A 19,887-nucleotide genomic window follows, 5' to 3' on the forward strand; every position below is an offset into this window, starting at 1 on the left:
GGAAAGGCTTCCTAGAAGAGGAGATGGGCTCAAAGTTTACAGAAAAGTGAACCGGGTCAGCTGAGCAAATGTAGGAACCAAGTCACACGGGCCTGAAGAAAACTGCGCTGGTTTCCTGGTCCTGGAGGGGCAAGGCAAGGGAGGCGATTGGCTAGCTGGGCGCTAATCCACTGGGCCAGCGGCGGTGGTGTTAGGGTATTTACAGGTTTAGCTCCTTTAATCCAAACAAAACCCTGAGATAGGTACAATTCTTACAGATGAGAAATATAGACTTCGAGATACTGACTTGATCAGGGTCACACGACTAAGTGGTGTGCTGGGTCCCCCAGCCCAGGCCTCTGCAGGGCCCCTGGACACGCTAAACACGCCTCTGGCTTCCACGCATTCAAACGACCCCCACCCCAGTGCTGGGGAAGGGGCGGGGGGAGGAAGGGAACGCATGCATTCAATAAAGAAACTGGACTCGCCCCAACACTGGGGAAAAACTGTCGGGCTGAGGGATAGTGCGCTGTGCTTGGGGTCCCAGGCTTGGAGTAATGCTCTGTTGCTTTTTGAAATTCGCAATTTTTGAATAAAAGGCGCCGCACATTCAATTTTCACCCGGCCGGGCAAATGACGCAGCCGGCCCCGACTATGCCCAACACCGTGTACAGTGAACTTCATCGTCAACTGAAGGGATCTGCGAGGGTCATGGCCACGGGGCTAGGTTGCGGGGTGCCCACAGGGTCTGGGCAGTAGGTGCTGTGTCGTGGGAGCAGGGCAGCGAGGACTTTGCTCGCCGGAACAGCGGGCGCGCGGGAGCCCGGGGCGGGAACGCGGGTGCGCGCGGCTCGGGGCGGGGCACCAAGCCCGGCTCCTCCTCCGCGCCCGGCCTGGCGGCGGCGGCGGCGGCCGCTCCAACCATCACGTAGGTCCCGGGAACGAGAAGCGCAGGGCCGGGCGGCTCCCTGGGTGCAGGGGCGCGGCCGCCGGCATGGAGCCCAACGTGCGCTTCTGGATCGCCGAACCCCAAGTACGGCCCGGGCCCCGCGCGGCTGGGGACGGGGTGGGGGCGTGGGCCGCGCAGCGCTGAGTCAGGCCGAGTGACATTGGGCAGGCCACGCGGTCGCCCCGCGGCTCCCTTTCCTCGTCCCGGAGTCGGCCTTGGAGCGCGCACCACCCGCGTTCCTAGCGCAGGCCGCGAGAGGGGACGGAGGGGAAAGCCAAGCTTGCTGATGGCCACAAGGTCGCCATGCAGATCTCCCGGAGGAGTCTAGTCCTCGCAGGTGTCTGCTCTCTGCTGCCTAAGCTGTGGCTGAGCAAGCGATTGGAGAGAAACAGGTCTTGCCACCTTGGTAGGCGCAGTCACCGGCGGTGAGGCCCTGAGGCTTTGGGAAGAAGCCACCGTTGACAGGAAGAAACACAGGCCTCACCTCCTTGCACCGTCTAGGGCTTAGCTGTCCAATAGAAATATGATGTGAGTCATCTAGGTAATTTAAAATTTTCTAGTAGCCACATTAAAAAAAGTAAAAAGAAACAGCTGAAATTAATTTTAATAGATTGCGTTTAACCCAACAGGTACAAACTATTAACATTTCAACATGTAATCAGTAAGGGCAGAGCCAGGACTTAAAGCCAGAACCACTGCAAAGCTTGGGGCTTCCTGGAGCAAACCATGCCTGCTTTCTGCACGTGGGAACCCAGATGCATTTATTGTGCCCTGCTGGGGCATCGAATTCCATATTGCTGGAGTTAAGCCTCACCACACCCTGAGAATCAGGAAACAGATTCAGAGACCTTTCCGGGTCGTTGCTTCAAGGTCATGTGTAAGATATGAACGTATGCCCATGTGAACCCCCCAAATCTGGGCTTTTAACCCTCAGGAGCAATTTGCCATTGAGGGGTGAAGAGCACAGACTGCTGCTGAGCCATTTCCTGGCGGTGTTGCCCTGAGCTCATCACACCCACTAGCCCTTCTAAGCCTAAGCTTCCTCACCTGTGAAATGGGGAGATTGGAAGGTTCCCAGGAGGTGATGCTGGTTAAAGCAGGTCACAGGACAGGGCCCTAGTAGTTTCTCCAAAAAAGTGTCAACGGTCATTATTACCCTATGTCTTTAGTTTTCTACTGTTGTTAACCTTCTTTCTGGTACTTTTCTCTCTCAAGTCTTTTGTTCGACGATTTCTTCAGTGGACAGAACTATTAGATCCTTTGAATTTGTTCATTTCAGTTGTAAGTATTTTTTTTGTTTTCGGAGATAATGAATTTCACATTTTATTTTCACACTTGAAAACCATGTGTTCCTTTTACAAGTAGTTGAAGTAACAGAATCTATATGTTATTTTGTTTTTATTCCGTCGGAATGCGCTTGTTAGATTGTAAGGGGATAAATAGAGGGGGTGTGTGACAGCACCTGCGGGGAAGCTATTGAGGCTGTCTGGGAAGCAGGAGGCCTAAATCTGAATGACAAACAGGACTGTCCTCGTGGAACCTCTCAGGGAGTAGAAATCTAAGTAAGGATCCATGTGGCGTCGCTGTCAGGTGTGCATTTGAAATACATTGTATGCTGGTGAGTGAGCTTGTGATTCCTAAATATGTGGATAAATATGAACAATGTTGAGATCGTTGCTTGATTTCTTGGTTTCTAATTATAGGAAAACATAGAAAAAGCAAGGCAGCTGTTGTTCACCAATGAAGATGCATCCGGACACGCCTTGGAGTATCAAACGGTATGTCTTGTGTGCCCAAGGTTGCCTGGTTCAAGACCGGGCGCAGTTGCCTTCAGATATTTGTGCCTGCATGGTCTGAAATCAGGTGGAATTTTGGTGGTTAATCTTGTCATCGTTATACACCACCCAGGGGACCAGCTTTTCCAAACTGGGTTAGTTTGGCCGGGCGCGGTGGCTCACGCCTGTGATCCTAGCTCTCTGGGAGGCCGAGGCGGGCGGATTGTTTGAGCTCAGGAGTTCGAAACCAGCCTGAGCAAGAGCGAGACCCCGTCTCTACTAAAATTAGAAAGAAATTAATTGGACAACTAAAAATATATACCAAAAAAAAATTAGCCGGGCATGGTGGCGCATGCCTGTAGTCCCAGCTACTCGGGAGGCTGAGGCAGGAGGATTGTTTGAGCCCAGGAGTTTGAGCTTGCTGTGAGCTAGGCTGACGCCACAGCACTCTAGCCCGGGCAACACAGTGAGACTCTGTCTCAAAAAAAAAAATAAATAAAATAAAAAAACAACAAAACAAAAAAACTGGGTTAGTTTTTTAAATGCAGTTAGAATTCCATCCCATAAACTAGACAGAGCAGTATTCCTCATGGATACTAGTGGGAATTCTCTGTAGTTGATTCCCGGAGCCCCTTGGCAAACTCCAGAATTCGGGCAGTCCTCTGAAGTCAGAATCTGTTTTCCGTTCCAGCTAGTGTTCTGCCCACAGGCTCAAACCGAGTTCTCCTTATCTGCCTTGCAGTGTGTAGGGCTTTCCTTAGCTCACAACCACCAGTCCCACAAGGCAAACTGGAAAGCTCACATGTTTAACTTGGTTTTCCTAAGAACTTGTTGGGGCCTCTGGGCTGACAGTTTGGCTGTGTTGCAAGCCACCTGGCTAATGGCATAGTGGCATCTTCTGCATACAGCCTGCTCCGAGCAGGGGCAAGGAACTCATCTGAGGGGTAAGTTAGGTGTTGGTCCTCTCCAAGGTTAGAGACAGAACAGTTGTTAATTCCTTTGATTCATTCGTTTTGATTTGTTCCATCTGTGTAGTAGAAAACAGCTCTGGCCTTTAGTTTCTGAAAGGCGGGGCACAGATGACCCCAGAAATGAGACTGGCAAGATTCTTTGCTGCTGAGCCACCTTTAAAAGCCATTGCTTGGTTTTTTTTTTTTTCGTTTTCATTTTTAGATACGAGAAGCTTGGAAGAGGAGTCTTGTAAGTTTCAGCCCCGTCCTAATTTTTGGCCTCCTAAAATAACAAAACCAAACATCTGGCTAACCTTCGCGTCTCCCCTCTAAGTCAACAGTGCATCCCGACAGCGGCAGACCGATCCCCGCTCTCTTTCGACCTGCCGGTGAGTTGTTTCCAATTTTCAGAAGCGGGTTGGGAAGACGTGGTTTGTAACACTGAGAAATCTCTGCCTGCCTTCTTTTAATTTTTTCCTCCTAGCAGGATTTCTGATGGTGAGTCTGACAACACAGCTTAAAAAGAATGCTTGTGGGGTCCGGGGTTTTCATGCAGAAGAGCAGGCTTAGGGCCCAGAGCTGTGTCCAGTGCCGTGGAAAGATCTGGGCTTTGGGGGTGAGGGGACAGGCCTGCGAGTGGATCCCGCCTGGCTCCACACGCCCCATGAACTTAACGATGATTTCCTGGTTCCAGAACTTGCAGCTCGTAAGTGCTAGTATTAGGGAGACCATTTACTATTCTCTCTCATTTTCACCACATCTAAGATGAGAGGAATAAAATCCAATCCATGATCCTTCCAACTATAATTCTGTATATATTATAAACAAGACGCTGGAAACAACATAAATATCCAACGATTCAGACTCTAAATAATTCATTAAAAAGAATTAGGATGGTAGATGGAACACAGATGGAAAAAAAAAACAAAAAGGAAAGAGGTAAGTCCTCGATGCTGATATAGAAAGAGAGATCTTTAGGAATTAGTATTCAGGGAAAAAGTACAAAGCATACAACAGCGTGTGGTGACCGTGTTTGGATAATTAAGGGCCGTGCGTGTGAGAGAGTTTGTGTCTGTGCTGACGGACGTATCCAACAGTTCATCTGGAAGGGTGAGCGCATGCTGATGAACACGCCTGCCTGCAGCGGGGAGAGGCCTTGAGTTAGGTCTCTCTGTATACTGTGCTGTTTTGACTTTGCCATAGTTATGGTAATTTTACGCACAGAGTTTGTATTTTTATTAGGAAAAAAAGAATGAGTAAAAAATCTCCTTTGAGGTCTGTGCCTTCCCCAGCTGGGGAAGTGGCTTTCCGGTGGGTGGTGCCCTTCCCGCCTCCTGCCTGGGCAGCTGCAGGCACTGACGGCTCTTCTCTCCCCTGCCAGCCTTCCTGCCTTTCACGATGCCCACGGTGAGTATGCTGCCACCCACTCATCTCCTAGCCTCAACTGTGTCCCTCCAGCTCTGGACCTGTGTCTCAGGACTGCCTGATAAATGGCTCTGGGCCCCCACCTGTGACCCTTGGCTGCTGTTGATGTATATATCCATTCCTCCAGCCCCCACCCCTCACCCTCCTTACCCAATGGGTGACCTCTCGAAGGTCCACAGTGTCACAAGGTCATCCTTTTTTTTGAATACCTACCACAGGTTGAGCATTGCTAATCTGAAAATCAAAAATGCTCTAAAATCCAAAACATGGTTTGAGCACCGACATGATGCCACAAATAGAAAATTCCATGGCAGTCAAAGCTTTGTTTCATGTACAGAATTATTAAAAATATTGTATAAATTACTTTCAGGTTATATGTATACCATATATATAAAACATAAATGAATTTAGTGTTTAGACTTGAGCCTCCTCCCAAGATATCTCATTATGTATAAGCAAATAATTCACAATCAAAAAAAATTCAAAATCCGAAACACTTCTGGTCCCAAGCATTTTGGATAAGGGATCCTTAGCCCGTGTGCCCAAAGCCCTATAGAAGAGGTCAGTGAGTTAGGAGGTGCTTTGTGCAGCAAGTCCCATGTAATCATCTGTTTCCTTCTCTCCCCGAGTCCTCCCTCAGTACAGCCCCTCACCTGGGACCTGGAGTTGCCCCCAGCAAGGCTGTCCCACCTTGGCTCTCAGATGTGCTTTTTGCTCACATCACTGGCCCGTGCCTGTCTCCCCTGGCAAGTGCCTACCCCTTGGCAGCCCTGGGGGACTGCAGGCCTTGGAGACAGGGCCCACTGAGCTCCTGGGTGTCCTCAGAGCTGCCAGTTCGGTGCCTGGCAGGTGCTCACTCAACCTTGGCTTGTCTGCTGCCTGGCAGCCCCTGTACCCGCCACCTTCCTCTCCTACCCCAGCTCCTAGGGGGCTCACTCCTACACCTCCCCTGGAAAGTTCTTTGCTCCCAAAAGCCCTCTCTCCCACAAAGCACTTGTAACTCTGCTCTACTTTCTTCTTAAAAGGTATTTTTGTCGATGATGCCAGCAAAAGGGATGATGTCCGTTGTTTTACCTCAGGTAGCAATTATTTCTGTCTCACGAAGGCTGAATTCTGTTATGCTTGAAATCAGAATGTTGCCCATCTGCCTCTCCTGCAGGTTTCCTTGTATGCTTACACGACAGCATTCAACATTATCAACGGCAACGAGAGTTACGTGAGTATTCTGAGACCCAGATGGTATGCAGTGTTCTATTATTTCTTTTGTGGTTTTTTGTATTTTTTTTTTTTTAATTATCCTTGCTGTGTAAAACAGTGATATTTGCTAAATACGTGCTTTTCTTTTTCTTTAGAGTCGTCAAACACCAGAAAGTATAGTACTAGGGGCAGGAGTAATTGCTTCTTCAACCTTCTTTGGGGTAAGTGTTTTTAATATCTGTCAAATCTTCTTTATTCCCTGGAATCAAAAAAAAAAAGCTTTATTTATTGTGATTACAAATTTGTGTTCCAACTTAAACAATTTAGAACGTATGAATAGGAAATGTCACCTGTAGTCCTATCACCCCGAAATAATTACATTAATATTCTGAGACCCAGATGGTATGCAGTGTTCTGTTGTATTATTTCTTTTGTGGTTTTTCATGTATTTTTTTTAGTTATCCTTGCTGTGTAAAACTGTGATATTTGCTAAATACGTGCTTTTCTTTTTCTTTAGTCATCGAACACCAGAAAGTATACTACTAGGCACAGGAGTAATTGCTTCTTCTACTGATGTCTTTTAAAGAATTAATTTATGCTACACAAACATGTTATATGAATTGTGTATTGCTTCCGATGTCAAGACACAGTAGGGGTTAAAAGTGGAGACTTTAGTGTCAGACAAACCTGGGTTCCCATCCTGGCTTAAACCCTTAATGACTCTGTGACTCTGGACAAGTTTACATAACCTCTCAAAGCCCCTATTTACTCCTCAGATGAGCAGGGAGAGCACCTTAGTGTTGTAAGAATTAAAACACAAAAATACATGGAGAGCGTTGGCAATAGTGCGACCTGTTACAGGCACTAGGCCAGTGTGAGCTCTCTGCTGTTGAGTATGTGTAGCTTATTTTTGGCCCCATGCAATCCTGATGTTTCTTTCTTATTTTCTAGCTTATTCCTTATTTGATCCAAATGAAATATTCCCTGGATAACCCTTGGATCAAAAGAGTCTTACCTGTCGCCCTTCTCAGTGAGTAGGAAGGGCTGGAAGCATGCAGTCTGGGGCTTGTCTTTGTGGTCTGTGAGCCTTCCTCTGTTTCCAGAGATACCTGGGTCCCTTGGCCACATTGTGACAGATGATAGGAACCATTTGCAGCCTGCTGGGGCCCCTACCCCAGCCCAGATTAGGTCTTTGGTTTGAGAGGTGACACTTTCTGTGGATACTCCATTAATTGCCAAAGGATGAACACAGGTCTGGAAACCTAACTTATATCTTAAAGACTATTGGCATAAGCGCTCTGTGTGCATGAGTTCACTTAATCCTGACATCAACTTACGGGGAAGAAATATTATTATTCCCATGTGCAGATGAGGAGAAGGAGGCACAGGGTTGTTGAGTACCTTGCCCAGAGTTGCACAGCGAGCAAGCTGTAGCACAGGGATCCAGCCCGGTCGTCAGCCTCCAGGCAGAGAAGCAGAGATACTAGCTGAATATTTTGAGTTTGCCAACCTGCATGCTCACTACGCCATGCTCCAAATTTGGGTTTAGGAATCAGAGCAGATTGAAGGGTTGGCAGACTGACTTTAGGCGGGAAACTGGGGAAATTACTCGTATGTTACGGAAACCTGGCCCAACCAGCGTCAGCAAAGACGAGGGGTATGTTTCAAGGGTCCTGGGGTTTCTTCTGGAATCCTGTTGGGGAGTCGGGCTGGGCCTCGGGAGTGCCAGAAGCTGTACCCAAGGCTGAATGGGCAGCTGTTCTGAGCCTTCTGCACTGCCCCAGGAGAGCACGGTTGGCCCAGCCTGTGGCAGGTGACCACCCCAGGGTGGGGAAAAGGGCAGCCCTCAGAAAAAGAGGCTTGAAGTGGACAGAAACCCGAAAAGACTTTCCTTGGCTGGACCGGGTCTCATCCCTCTGCCGCAGCCTCCTCTTGTTTTTGCACCTACAGCGCACGTCAGTGCCATGAATGTCTTTGCATCCCGGGGTTTTGAGCCCATTCGAGGGATTGAGGTCATGGACAAAGAAGGCAATGTCATAGGCCATTCCAGAAGAGCCGGGAGAAAGGTAAGGGACACAATGAAGCTCTAGCTGCCTGCTCTTTGGGCAAAGAACTGACGTTTCTAGTTGAGAGCTGGTGACAAATTCACGTCTGCTTTCAACCCTTCCTCACCCCTCCTCCCTCAGCATGCTGACAGATTTTGCGTGTTTGTCCCCTGACGTGTGAAAGAGGGGCATGAGTCTGGGTTCTCCAGAAACACAGAACCAATAGGACATACGTACGTATCTATTAAGGGATTTACGTTGAGGAATCAGCTTGCACAATTATGCGGCCGATAAGTTGGGAATCTCAGGGCAGGCAGCAGGCTGGAAACCCGGGCAGGAGTTGGTGCTGTAGCCCTTGGCAGAATCTCATCTTTGGGAACCCTCAGTTTTTGCTCTACGGCTTCCTAACTGGATGAGGCCCACCCACATTGTGGAGGGTGATCTCCTTTACCTGGTCAGCTCTTTGTAGATGTTAACCACGTCTACAGAATGCCCCACACCAAGATTAGGGCTTGATTGACTATCTGGTGCTGTCGCCAAGATGACCCACGAGGCTGACCACTACAGAGGGTGTCTAGCAAGTGCTGGGCTCCTGAGTGTGAGATCTTGTTCTTCAAGTTCAATATCTGCCCTCCCAGTGTTTGATTAGGGATCCCTCCTGGGGCCCACTCCCCTCCCAGCCTGCTCTACACTCAAGGAGGCCAGCAGACACCTCTCTCTGGGGGTAAGAGAAGCCCTCTGTCTTCTGCCTCAGCAGATTTTCTTATAGTCTGCACCGTTAAGGACCAAGGATGGACTTTAGGAAATCCAATGCTCTGATCTAAAACTCTTACAAAGGCCTAAAGTTTGAATAATTTTTACTATTAAATAGTTTATTTATTTGCGTTTTTTTTTGCTCAAAGCAACACAGTGGTTTCTGTGTACATTTAGCTAAGAACCTGCTATAGTCTCTGGTAGTTTCATTTTGGGTGTGGACTTTTAAGGAATGTGTTTTTAGCAGGGGAGATCTTTTTTGGTGTGTGTAAAATGACTTTAGTTGAAGAATTACAGTGTGAGGCAATTGTTTGCAGATGGCCTAGAGGGCAGCATGGAACAGCTCCTGATACGGAGGGAAGGGACTGTGTGTCTCCCGGTGTCAGCACACAGGGGGGACTCCTTAGCCAGCCAGACGTCCTTCTACTGGCCAGCATGTCAGTGGAAGAGGAGGCCAGAAAAGTGGCTGTTCATTCCATCGATAAATATGTCATTATTTGGGTCACGAAACATATTCCTCTAAATCCTGTCAGTGATTGACGGAGCTGAATTATAAACCATCAGACACATGCTGTGGTATTTCCGCTAGACCATCTAGTAGCATGGCCCCTTTCTAAATGAATTACAATAGGGACACAATAATTATAAGTAAGAAGGAGAGAAATTGCTGCCAGAAAGAAAATATGTCTTGAATTTGAAATGAAGGTTCTGGGCCTAAGATAAACTACCCTAAAGAGACTTTTTTTACTTATTTATATTTTATTTATTTTTATTATTATTCTGCCTATCACAGCTTTTAAAGGAAGAGACTTTTTTTTTACAACAGCTTTATTGAGGTATAATTTATATACTATAAAATTCATCCATTGTAAGAGTATAGTTTGATGAATTTTAGTCAATTCGAAACATTCGTGTGGGCCGGGCGCGGTGGCTCACGCCTGTAATCCTAGCACTCTGAGAGGCCAAGGCGGGTGGATCGCTCAAGGTCTGGAGTTCGAGACCAGCCTAAGCAAGAGCAAGACCCCGTCTCTGCTAAAAAATAGAAAGAAATGATCTGGACAACTAAAAATATATATATAGAGAAAAAATTAGCCGGGCATGGTGGCGCATGCCTGTAGTCCCAGCTACTTGGGAGGCTGAGGCAGAAGGATTGCTTGAGCCCAGGAGTTTGAGGTTGCTGTGAGCTAGGCTGACGCCACAGCACTCACTCTAGCCCGGGCAACAAAGCGAGACTCCGTCTCAAAAAAAAACAAAAAAACATTCGTGCGACCATCACAACTGTCTGATTGCAGAACATGTTTATGGACATTGCGTTTTCATCTCCCTAAAAGTTTCCTGCACGCCCATGTCCAGTGGCTCCCGCGTCCAGCCCCAGCTCCAGGGGAACACTGATCTGCTCATGTCTTCCTAGCTTTTTCTTTTCTAGAATTTCACATAAGTGAATCATATGATAGTTTTTTGTGCCTGGCTTCTTTCACCTTTGACTTTCATCTGACTCGTGCCATGTGTCAGCCGTGTGCTCCCTTTTACTGCTGAGTAGCGTTCCATTGTATGGATGAGCCGTTTTGCTTGTCCATCCCCTAGGCGAGGGACGCGGGTTGCGTCCAGTTTTTGGCTATTATGAGTAACGTTGCTCTCAACATTCACTGGCACCTTTTTGTGTAGTCATGTGTTTGCATTTCTCCTCAACTCAGCCTGAACTTCAGGGTGTTAGCGTTGCCGGAAACTACTCATAAAGCTGAGGAGGAGAGTGAAAGCAACTGTTTAATCAGCCAGCTGTCCCCAAGCACCTCCTGCCTGCCAGGCTCTGGAGACCCAAACCCTTCTGAGCCAGAGCCGCCTGTCCCCAGGAGCGCCAGCTTCCCAGCTGTCTGTCTGGAGCCCTTCTCACCAGGGGAACTTCTTTGCGTGAGAGCCAGGTTACCGTAAAAGAAAAGGTTTAATGGCCTGCTTTAAAAAAAAAATGTTTATCTTTCTCTAAAGAATAGTGTCTGCGACTGTGCGTAAGCATAAGCATTCTTTTATCATTTTCCTGTCACTGAAAGGTTTATTTTCTTTGGCTGAAATTTCAGAAACTGCGTAACCAGCAATATCTGATTGTAATAGGGCACCTTTGATCACATTTCAGACGACCAGTTGATGTTGTTTTCCCCCAACTGGCCTCATCAGCCACTCAGTCGCAGACAGTGCCTCCTAATGACAGGTGTCCTGTTTGACCGTCTTCCCCTTACACTCGAGACAAACGGAGAGAGGCGGGCTTGCCCCACTGACGTGGAAATAGCAGCCATTTTCGTCCTGATGTTGAGCGATTTTACTTTATAGTCCTGAAACCTTATTTTTAAAACAGCCGTCCTCAGCTTCCTCTGTCCTGTTGGAGGGAAAGACATTCCCTGCAGAGGGAACAGCACCCACCGAGCACGTGCGCGTTGCCAGTTGGGCAGAGGTGTGAGCAGAGAGCAGGGCCCCTGCGCAGGTCAGGAGCCCGGGAAGGTCGTAGGCAAGTCATGGGAAGCTCGAAGTGGAGGGAAGGGAGTTGGAAGGGTGGGGGGTGGGGGGGTTCCTCCTGAGCACAGAGTGTGCCGATTGTGGAGTTAAGTCTTACCCAGGGACTGGGTTCTAAAGTTAACGTGTGAGCCATTGTATAGTCACAATTTCCCTTGTCTGTCTTTAGGATTCTTGGGGTTAAAAAAAAATTTTTTTTCCCTTAAAAGTCCTTTAAAGTACCCTCGAAGATATATAGTTTTGTGCATATATCCCATACAGTAAATTATGTGTTTAAATGTTTAATATAATGGAGTTTAATGTTCAATATATGGAGTCATGTACATTATAGAAAAGATGACAAAACATTACAAACTGTAGATACATATCTGCAAAATAAAATTTTACAGAACAACACTTTGGATTACACAAGGGAAAGACGGGTACGGGCAGGTGGCCATGTGGGTGTGATGTCACGCCGTTGTACTTAGAGCTGGGCTTCTGGAGGATTCCTCCATGGCAGGGAATCTGGGAAGCCGGTTCAGGATAGGAGGCCAGTGGCAGAGTCCTGGGTTGAAAGGAAAATGTGGAATGAACCTCAATGGCAAATCCAGCGTTTCCACCAATGGGGCTGCCGTTGGGTTCTAAGTGAGGATTTGTCTAGAAGCTGCCTTTGCTTGTACTTGGTAGTTTATTTGGGGTGGTTTGGCAGACTGATAGAGACCATCGTGGAGTCAGGGAGGGGGGAGCCACCAACCCCAGCCAACCTCCACACACCTGCGCCCGGAAAGGCGTACGTGAGGTGAGAACACCACCTGTTTCCACGTGTGTTATTTTTCTAAGTGAGAAAGGGGAGTTGCTGTTGGCCTGTCTCTGGCACGAGTTGCGGGATCCCTGGAAATCATCCTGTGCCACGTGCTAAGCTCTCTTCTCATTTGCACTAGGCTGTCCAAGAAACAGCCATATCCAGGGCAGTGCTGTTTGGGACCTCAGCTCTTATTCCTGAAGTCTTCGCCTCCTTTTTTAAAAGGTAAGAGGTACTCTCCTGTCCCCAGGTAGCAATAAACATTTTGACAGTCAAAATCCTCATAAAACTTGTCAGATCCTGACCCTGCTGGGAGGGGTGGGGAGAGGTCACCTCAATGATCGTCCCACAAGCGCTGCCACCACAGTTCCGACGGTAGGATTGATTTGGGGCAGGCGTGGCAGTCCCGATGTTCGTATTCCATCAAACCTGAACGCCGGCCCAGGCTCTGTCCTCGGTTAGCTCTGTCCTTGGCGTGTCCAAGGACCTGCCGAGGCACATTTGCTCGCTTCTAGAATGATGGGTTCGGATGGTTTGCAAGTTCTCCCAGCTCTTACGTGCTGTGAATATTGCTCAAGTCTTCTCCCCACCCCCATTCTGAGCGTGTTTTAAATTAGCTTAAGTGGCCCCAGATTCAGTAGACCATCTTCCCTTCTGTGAAGCAAGAAATGGCCTGTGAGGCAGCGGCCAGGGGATCAGTCAGGGCTGCTGTGGTCTCCAGGGTGAGGAACGCAGCCGCGAGAGCCTAGGCCGGAGGGAGGGGGTTTAGGTCCGGGAACAGGCCAGGAGTGTAGGCTGCAGCAGCTTGAGCAGAAGCTCCACTGCTAGACGCTGTCTTCCTCTCCCTTGTGGATCTTGGCTTCCCTCTCTCCTGTCGGATTGGCTTCTTCATGTTGAGCAGGGACCCAACTGCTCGTAACTCCCAGCTCACATCCTCACAGCCTCCTGATCAGAGATAAAACACAGCAAGCCCCAGGGGAGGCAGGAGTGTCGTCCCCTCAGTTCAGAGACTCCCAGGGAAGGAATCTGTCGGCCCGAGTTGAGTCACATGCCCGTTGCTGCTCCCACCCACCCTCTCCAGCATGGTAAATCCGGGAAGCTGCCTCTAGAACCACACGTGCAGCACATTTTCAGGAAGCAGGGGCAGGGGCCCAGGCAGAGCCCACTGTTCCTTCCCAAGGTTGACCCAGCTGGATAGGTGCAGAGACTTCTGCTCTATCAGATGCTTCCCGGGCTGTCTGGCCTCAAAGTTGGAGCTCCTCCTACATGAACGGCACAGGCTGCCTGGTGGGGAGAGATGGTCCTCGTTTCCCCGAGGACATGGGGGTTCTTGGAAGGACCTAGCCATCAAGCGACCTCCCAGAAACACCATCCCAGGGCCAGGATAGTAAACAGTATCCAAGCTGGAGTGACCTTCGTGAGTTTTCTAACTCATTGCCCTCATTCTGCCTCTGAAAAAACCCACGGGCTCCTTGGGGGAAAATGGCTTCCCCGAGAGCACAGAGTCTGTCAGTGGTAGAGCCTCAACCAGACCCCAATCTTTGTCTCTTTTGCTCTCCAAAGGTCAAGGTCAGAATGTCACATCCATGTCAGGTTAGCCCAGGTCAAGAGCACCAGCTCTAGAATCTGACCTGTCATTTTGGGCTATGGGATTTTGAGTATGTACCCAACTTCACAAGTCTGTGCCTCCATTTTCTCCTTGTGTGGAGGGGATGATGATGATGATGGCACAAAGCTCGTAGGCTTCGGGGGGATCAGGTGAGCGAATGCAGGTGACGCGTTGAACACTGTGCGCAGTGCAGACCGGGCGCTCGGTCAGTGCAGCTGCATTCATCGCCCGTCGGTGAGTTGAGCAGGAGCCAGGGCAGGGCCTGCCGCCACGAGAGCAAAAGGCCACCCTCTGAAACGGCCCTGAGAGTTTAGCGTCATCTCTGTACCTTCTCTCTTACAGGACCCAGTTTTTCCTGAAAAATCCACGGTCGTTATGGACTGCAAAACTGTCTTGCACTGTCCTGATGATGGGACTGATGGTGCCGGTGTCCTTTAGTATGTTTCCGCAGATCGGGCGGGTGAGTGCCCCTCGTTTGGCTTTCGCTCAGAGGTTTTTTATTTCGTGGTTATGAGAGTAAAATAAATAAATTACTCTCCTTCTAAAAAAATCTGCAAAGTTCGCAAAACTATAAAACAAAATACAGTTGACCCTTGAACAACGTGAGGGTTAGGGGCACCAACCCCCCATGTGGTCAGAAATCTGAGTATAACTTTTGACTCCCCCAAAACTGAAGTACTAACAGCCTACTGTTGATCTGAAGCCGTACCAATCACATAAACAGTTGATTAACGTATTTTATATGTGTATTATATACTGTATTCTTACAATAAGGTAAGACAGAAAAGAACATGTTATTAAGAAAATCCTAAGGAAGAGAAAATACATTTACTGTTCATTAAGTGGAAGTGGATTGTGATAAACGGTGTTCATCCTCGTCGTCTTCACATTGAGTGGGCTGAGGAGGAGGAGGAGGGGTTGGTCTTGCTGTCTCGGATGTGGCAGAGGTAGAAGAAAATCTGCATATAAGTGGACCCACGCGGTTCATACCTGTGCTGTTCAAGGGTCATCCGTAACAGTATTTACACATAACTCTATCCCCCAAATCTCATGTGCCGTTTTGGATTCTACTTTTCTTAACAGTATATCATAAACATTTTTCTGGGGCATAAAAAAACCTTATAAAGATATTTTATTAAAGAAACTTCATAACATTCTATACCACTGCCCCCTCCAATGGAGCTTTTGGCAGTGATGGAAATGTTCTAGACCTGTGCTGTCCGACAGGGCGGGTGGCTGTTAAGCACTTGAAATGAGGCTGGTGTGATGAGGAACTGAATTTTAAATTTAATTTTAAGCACTCACGTGTGGCTAGTGGCTTTTGCATTGGACGGCTCAGTTCTGTAGATAATTTATAACATAGTATAATTTATGATGAGTCAGACTGCCTGGATTCAAAGTCCCAGCTCCTCTCTGACCTTGGTCAGTTAGCTCAACTTGCTTATCTGTTAAAGAGGTGAAGATAATAGTATCTCTGCAGAGAGTGTTGCTCAGTAGGTATCAAGGACTTTTTAAGTCAGAAAGCCAGTTTTATTTTTATTTCTAAAGCTCTGCCATAAATTTCTAGGGGCTGTCAAGGACGTTATTGATGTTAGCAGATAGTAGCAGTTTCTTGGCTGAAAATTTCAAGTGCTTGTTTCACTGATGTTAACGGAAAAGCCCTCAAAAGCATTTATGTTTATGGAATGAACTTGTTCAGAACCGAAATTCTATAGATTTAGGTTTATAGAATCGTTAATTCAGGCAACCTTGCCAGCATGTAACGTATAAGTTTTAAATTATTTTAAATAGTTATACTTGCTCTGGCGGAGGGGGCAGCAGAGCAGCATCTCATTGAAATGGAATTTTAGAAGGAAAAAATATTTTTAATCCTCATAGGCCCACCTATTTGAACACTCTGTCGAAACTGCAATACTAATGAATCCTTTTGGACATGCTACTTCTGACTGCGTGGGCACCCCACGAGAGTAGAGCAGGTGGCTCGCCCGCAGGCCAGCCCACTGACGGGGCCCTTCCAACCCCGGGAAGGCCAACCCCGGGCCCCGGCCCCCCCCAACCCCGGGCCCAACCCAAAAAACCCGAAGGAAGCCTGCCCGGGCAGACCTGGCGCCAGGTGCTGGGATACAGCGGCGAGTGGTCCCTGCTCTTGCATCTGCTGTTGAGGGGGCAGCTGTGAAAGAAGTGGCAGCATCTGGGCCACCGAGGGCTCTGGTCAATGGGAGCTACGGAGCCCCGGGCCCCTGACTGGGCCAGGAGCTGGAATCTAGATTCTGCGGTGTTTGGCATCAGCCGGCCACGGCTCTTTCCAGTTTTGTACAGATTTGAGTCATCACAGGCAGCAGGATTCATTTTCCAGCTTCAGGAGTAACTTAGATTCTACTTCATGCTATCATTTTGGCCTCACCCGTGTGTGCTTTCTACCGTGGCCTCTTTCTGTGGCTGGAGCCCTGGCAGGCACACGGTCTCCCTTGTGGAGAGGGTGGGAGGGACATACTGTTGGTGGCCAGGACCAGAGGTAGCCCTCCCCCTTCACCACCGCCATCCTCTGTTCCCCTCCGTGGGCTGGTGCCACTTACTGGCCTTCTGGAGCCAGCGGCCACCTGGCTTACAGTTACGGGGCTGCCTGAGCTGCGCTTGGTTCCTCAGGCCACCAAGGGAGAGCTGTGTACAGGAGTGACCACAGCTGCAGCAGGACTGTGGCGGATAGAGACATGTGCGGGGCAGCACCGTGGGGCTGTGGGAGCGTGGGGAAGGGAACAGCCCGTGCGAAGGCACGGAGAGACGTTCTCAGTGGCCCCATGTGGCTGGAGTGGGGGAGAGGAGATGCCACAGCACGCTCCCACTTCCACCAAGAGTGGCTTCTGTTTATCCAGCACCTTCTGTGCCCTGGGGACTGTGTCAGACAGTCTCTTGTCTTCACAGTGACTCTTCAGAGTAGGATTTGTTAGTCCCATTTTGCAGAGGGAGAAGCTGAGGCTAAGGGGCGGTATGTGATCCCCTGTGCGTTATTCAGCTGCGACGTGGCAGGCTCTGACGCCGGGGCCAGGGCTGGGTGGTGAAGGGCCTCCCAGGTCCCATCGGGCGGTAGGACTTTATGGCGGAGGCAGGGAGGGAAGCGTTTCCAGAGGGGAGTGGCTTATTCAGGTTGTGTTTTAGAAAGGTCCCTCTTTGGATCCCGGATGGCAGGTGGGGCCACCAGGGGGCTATGGAAGTAACTCAGGCTGGAGGGGACGGACGGGGCTTGGACTAGTCCATGTTGGTGGCTTGGAGAGAACTACTTGAACTGGATGAGCCAGAACTTGGGAGCCCTCGGGTTGGGAGTTTCAGGGCAGTGATGCAGAGGACGGGGTCGGGGCTCCCAGGTTTCTGGCTCAGGGTGATGCCAACAGCCAGGAAGAGAACCCAAGAAGGAAGGGCTCTGTGTTAGCTAGGGTTACATCTGGTCGTAACTGAGCTCGAAGCACAAGTGCCTTGAACAAGGTAGAAGTTGATTTCTTGTTTCCATAAAGTGTGAGGTCCAGGTAAGGCGTCTTTATGTCATGGAGTCCTCAGGGACCTGGCTCCTTCCAGCTCAGCACACTGCCATCGTCCTCAGGGCACGAGACGCGCCATCCACAGTCCACACGGCCACGCACCACTTCCATTACATTGGCTAGAACTCGGTCCTGTGCCGAGCCTTGCTGCAGGGGAGGCTGGGAAGCGAGGTGTCTACGCTGGAACTGTTTGAAGTTCCGCTGTGGAAGAAGAGAGACATACAGGGAGCGGGTGGCAGTCTCTGAGACCGCCACAGGCGTTTGCGGGAATGGTAGTGTGTCATACATGCAAACAACTGTTACCTGACAGAGTAAACATGACCGCAGTGCTATGGGGAGATGAGAGAAAAGGAATTGCCAGCTGACCCAGGAAGGCTTTGTGGAGGAGGTAGCCTTTAGAAATGGATGGGTTTTAACAGGCAGAGATGGGAGAGGGAAGAGGGCATTCCCAGTGGAGGGTGCGGGACGGCTGAAAGGGCACGTGGGCTTGCGCTGCCAGGCCGAGGAGGTAGGCAGTGGGTGAGTCAGGCAAGGCTTGAAGGGGACACAACTTCCAGAGGCCAGAGTAGAGGCAGGAAATGGGGTCAGTCTCGCCATAACAACTCCAAACACCAAGACTTGCTAGGCCTTGAAAATACCCTGTTGGTCCAAGGTGGGCATGGAGGTGTCTGAATGGTGGTCCTGGGCTGGTGGGGGCCCCGCCTCCTGGTCCCAGCTGAGGTGGCCCAGTCCACTTGCAGAACCCAAGGCCAAGAGGGGTTCTGCCAGGGCTCCGCCCAGAGCATGCCCTCAAACATACCAGGGGCTGCCACGCCCTTCAGGTCTGGAACCTCGAGGACCATGACAGCGTCGGCTAGTACATCCACAGCCCTGCTAGACTGCAAAGGTGGCGGGTGCTAGATGATATTAGGGGATTGTTGCTAATTTTGTGAGGTATGATAGTGGCATAGTTACATAACTGTATTACTTATATAAATGTTAACAAAATCTTTATCATTTAGAATTTCATATTGAAGTATTTGTAGGTGAAATAACACATCTAAGAATTGCCTTAAAATACTCAAGAAAAAAACTCCCATTACTGGGTATGGGAAGTGCTTGATGAAGTAAGATTGCAGATTGTTAAATTACTTTTGAGTGATGAGGGTCCGTTACGTTCTTTCTACATTTGTTTGTAATTGAATTTTTCATTAAAAAGTTTTTAAGAAGTTACGTTTTGTTTTTTTTTGCTATAGATTAAACATCATTGAAAAAGATAACTGTGAAATGGTTGCTTTCAGAAAATGAATTGCTTTTTAACTTGGCTTCTAAGGCAAGAAAAATTATTAATGTAAATATTAAGAATTTAACTGTTTTTCAGATACAGTGCAGTAATCTTGAAGAGGAAATTCGGTCTTCAACAGAAGAAACAGAACTGTTCTATAACAGAGGGGTGTAGGGTGAGTTTTAGGTGAATTTGTTCTTGCTTGAAAACCTTTCAAGGTTTTGGAGGACTCTGCCAAAGGTCCCCTGGGGACGCCGGAGGTGTCTGCGCTGACAAGATGACAGGATTGCACGTGCCGAGGCTGTTTCCAGGCTGGTGTGTCTTTGAGGCTGGCCGGAGAAGACAGTGGGAAGGTGGCCTGTCTTGGCAGCCCAACAGGGCTGCTGAGGCCACGGGTGCGGTGAGGACCAGCCTATGAAATCACTAATAAACTGGTCTCCAGTTGAGTCTTTGAAGAAATAAAGGCAAAGAGTCCACCATGCCCAGGACACAGGCATGAAGTTGCTAGCCTGGCTTCGGATAAACACGATCCGTGTGGGGAGCTGTTTAAGGCCTCCGACCCCCAAAGCAATGCTGTTTCCCTACTGGGCTCACCCAATTCTAGACAACTACTTAAAATCTTTGCCGCCCTCCACCCTGCGTCTTTCCCTTCACTGGCAAAGGACCCTGCCTCCTCCTTCCCTGGGAAAACCAGGGCTATCGGCCAGCCAGCGGTGGAACTTCCTGGCACCAAATCTGCAAACTGCCCTCCCTTGTCCCCATCCTGTCCTCCACACGAGGTCAGCTGTCCCTCTGGCTCCAGCCTCTCTGCGGGCTCCTTCCCAATAGCATGTAAACTACGTTAATGAGTCACCTGCCTCATTAAAAAAGCAAACCCCCTTCATAGCCAGACTTCTTAAAAGAGTTGTCTGCCCTCATGGTCTCTGCTGTGCCTCCCAATCTGTTAAGACTTCTCTCATCCATGCCATCTGTGCCCCACTAACCCCGCGCTGCCACACTGCTGGGACCCAGGCCGGTCACTGAGCTACCCGTTGCACTGTGCCACTCGGATGTCCCACAGACACCTCACACTCAACCTGTTCAGACTTGAGATCAGCTCTCCCCCCTCAATCTCAGGAAATC

At 49.1% G+C, this 19,887-nt stretch overlaps 1 protein-coding gene across 1 annotated transcript; it reads left to right on the top strand.

Moving 5' to 3' along the window:
- Nucleotides 1-910: 910 nt before the first annotated feature.
- SFXN4 (sideroflexin 4) lies at nt 911-19,626 on the top strand. Its single transcript, XM_012642415.1, has 14 exons — nt 911-1,012; nt 2,144-2,209; nt 2,632-2,706; nt 3,877-3,903; nt 3,988-4,042; nt 5,035-5,060; nt 6,104-6,157; nt 6,238-6,294; nt 6,431-6,496; nt 7,227-7,305; nt 8,226-8,341; nt 12,499-12,584; nt 14,311-14,428; nt 18,862-19,626. Exons 1-14 carry the CDS (start codon nt 974-976, stop codon nt 18,937-18,939), a joined length of 942 nt encoding a protein of 313 aa, XP_012497869.1. The 5' UTR covers nt 911-973; the 3' UTR covers nt 18,940-19,626.
- Nucleotides 19,627-19,887: the final 261 nt, after the last annotated feature.

The sequence above is a fragment of the Propithecus coquereli genome, unplaced genomic scaffold (genome assembly GCF_000956105.1).
Source record: "Propithecus coquereli isolate 6110/MARCELLA unplaced genomic scaffold, Pcoq_1.0 Scaffold179, whole genome shotgun sequence".
Classification (NCBI taxonomy): domain Eukaryota; kingdom Metazoa; phylum Chordata; class Mammalia; order Primates; family Indriidae; genus Propithecus; species Propithecus coquereli.

What these genes read in the sequence shown, in the direction of transcription:
- SFXN4 (XM_012642415.1), top strand. Translation starts at nt 974, where the DNA reads ATGGAGCCCAACGTGCGCTTCTGGATCGCCGAACCCCAA. An exon ending in CTTACCTGTCGCCCTTCTCA is followed by an intron (nt 7,306 to 8,225) that starts GTGAGTAGGAAG and finishes TTGCACCTACAG; the next exon opens with CGCACGTCAGTGCCATGAAT. An exon ending in TTCGCCTCCTTTTTTAAAAG is followed by an intron (nt 12,585 to 14,310) that starts GTAAGAGGTACT and finishes TCTCTCTTACAG; the next exon opens with GACCCAGTTTTTCCTGAAAA.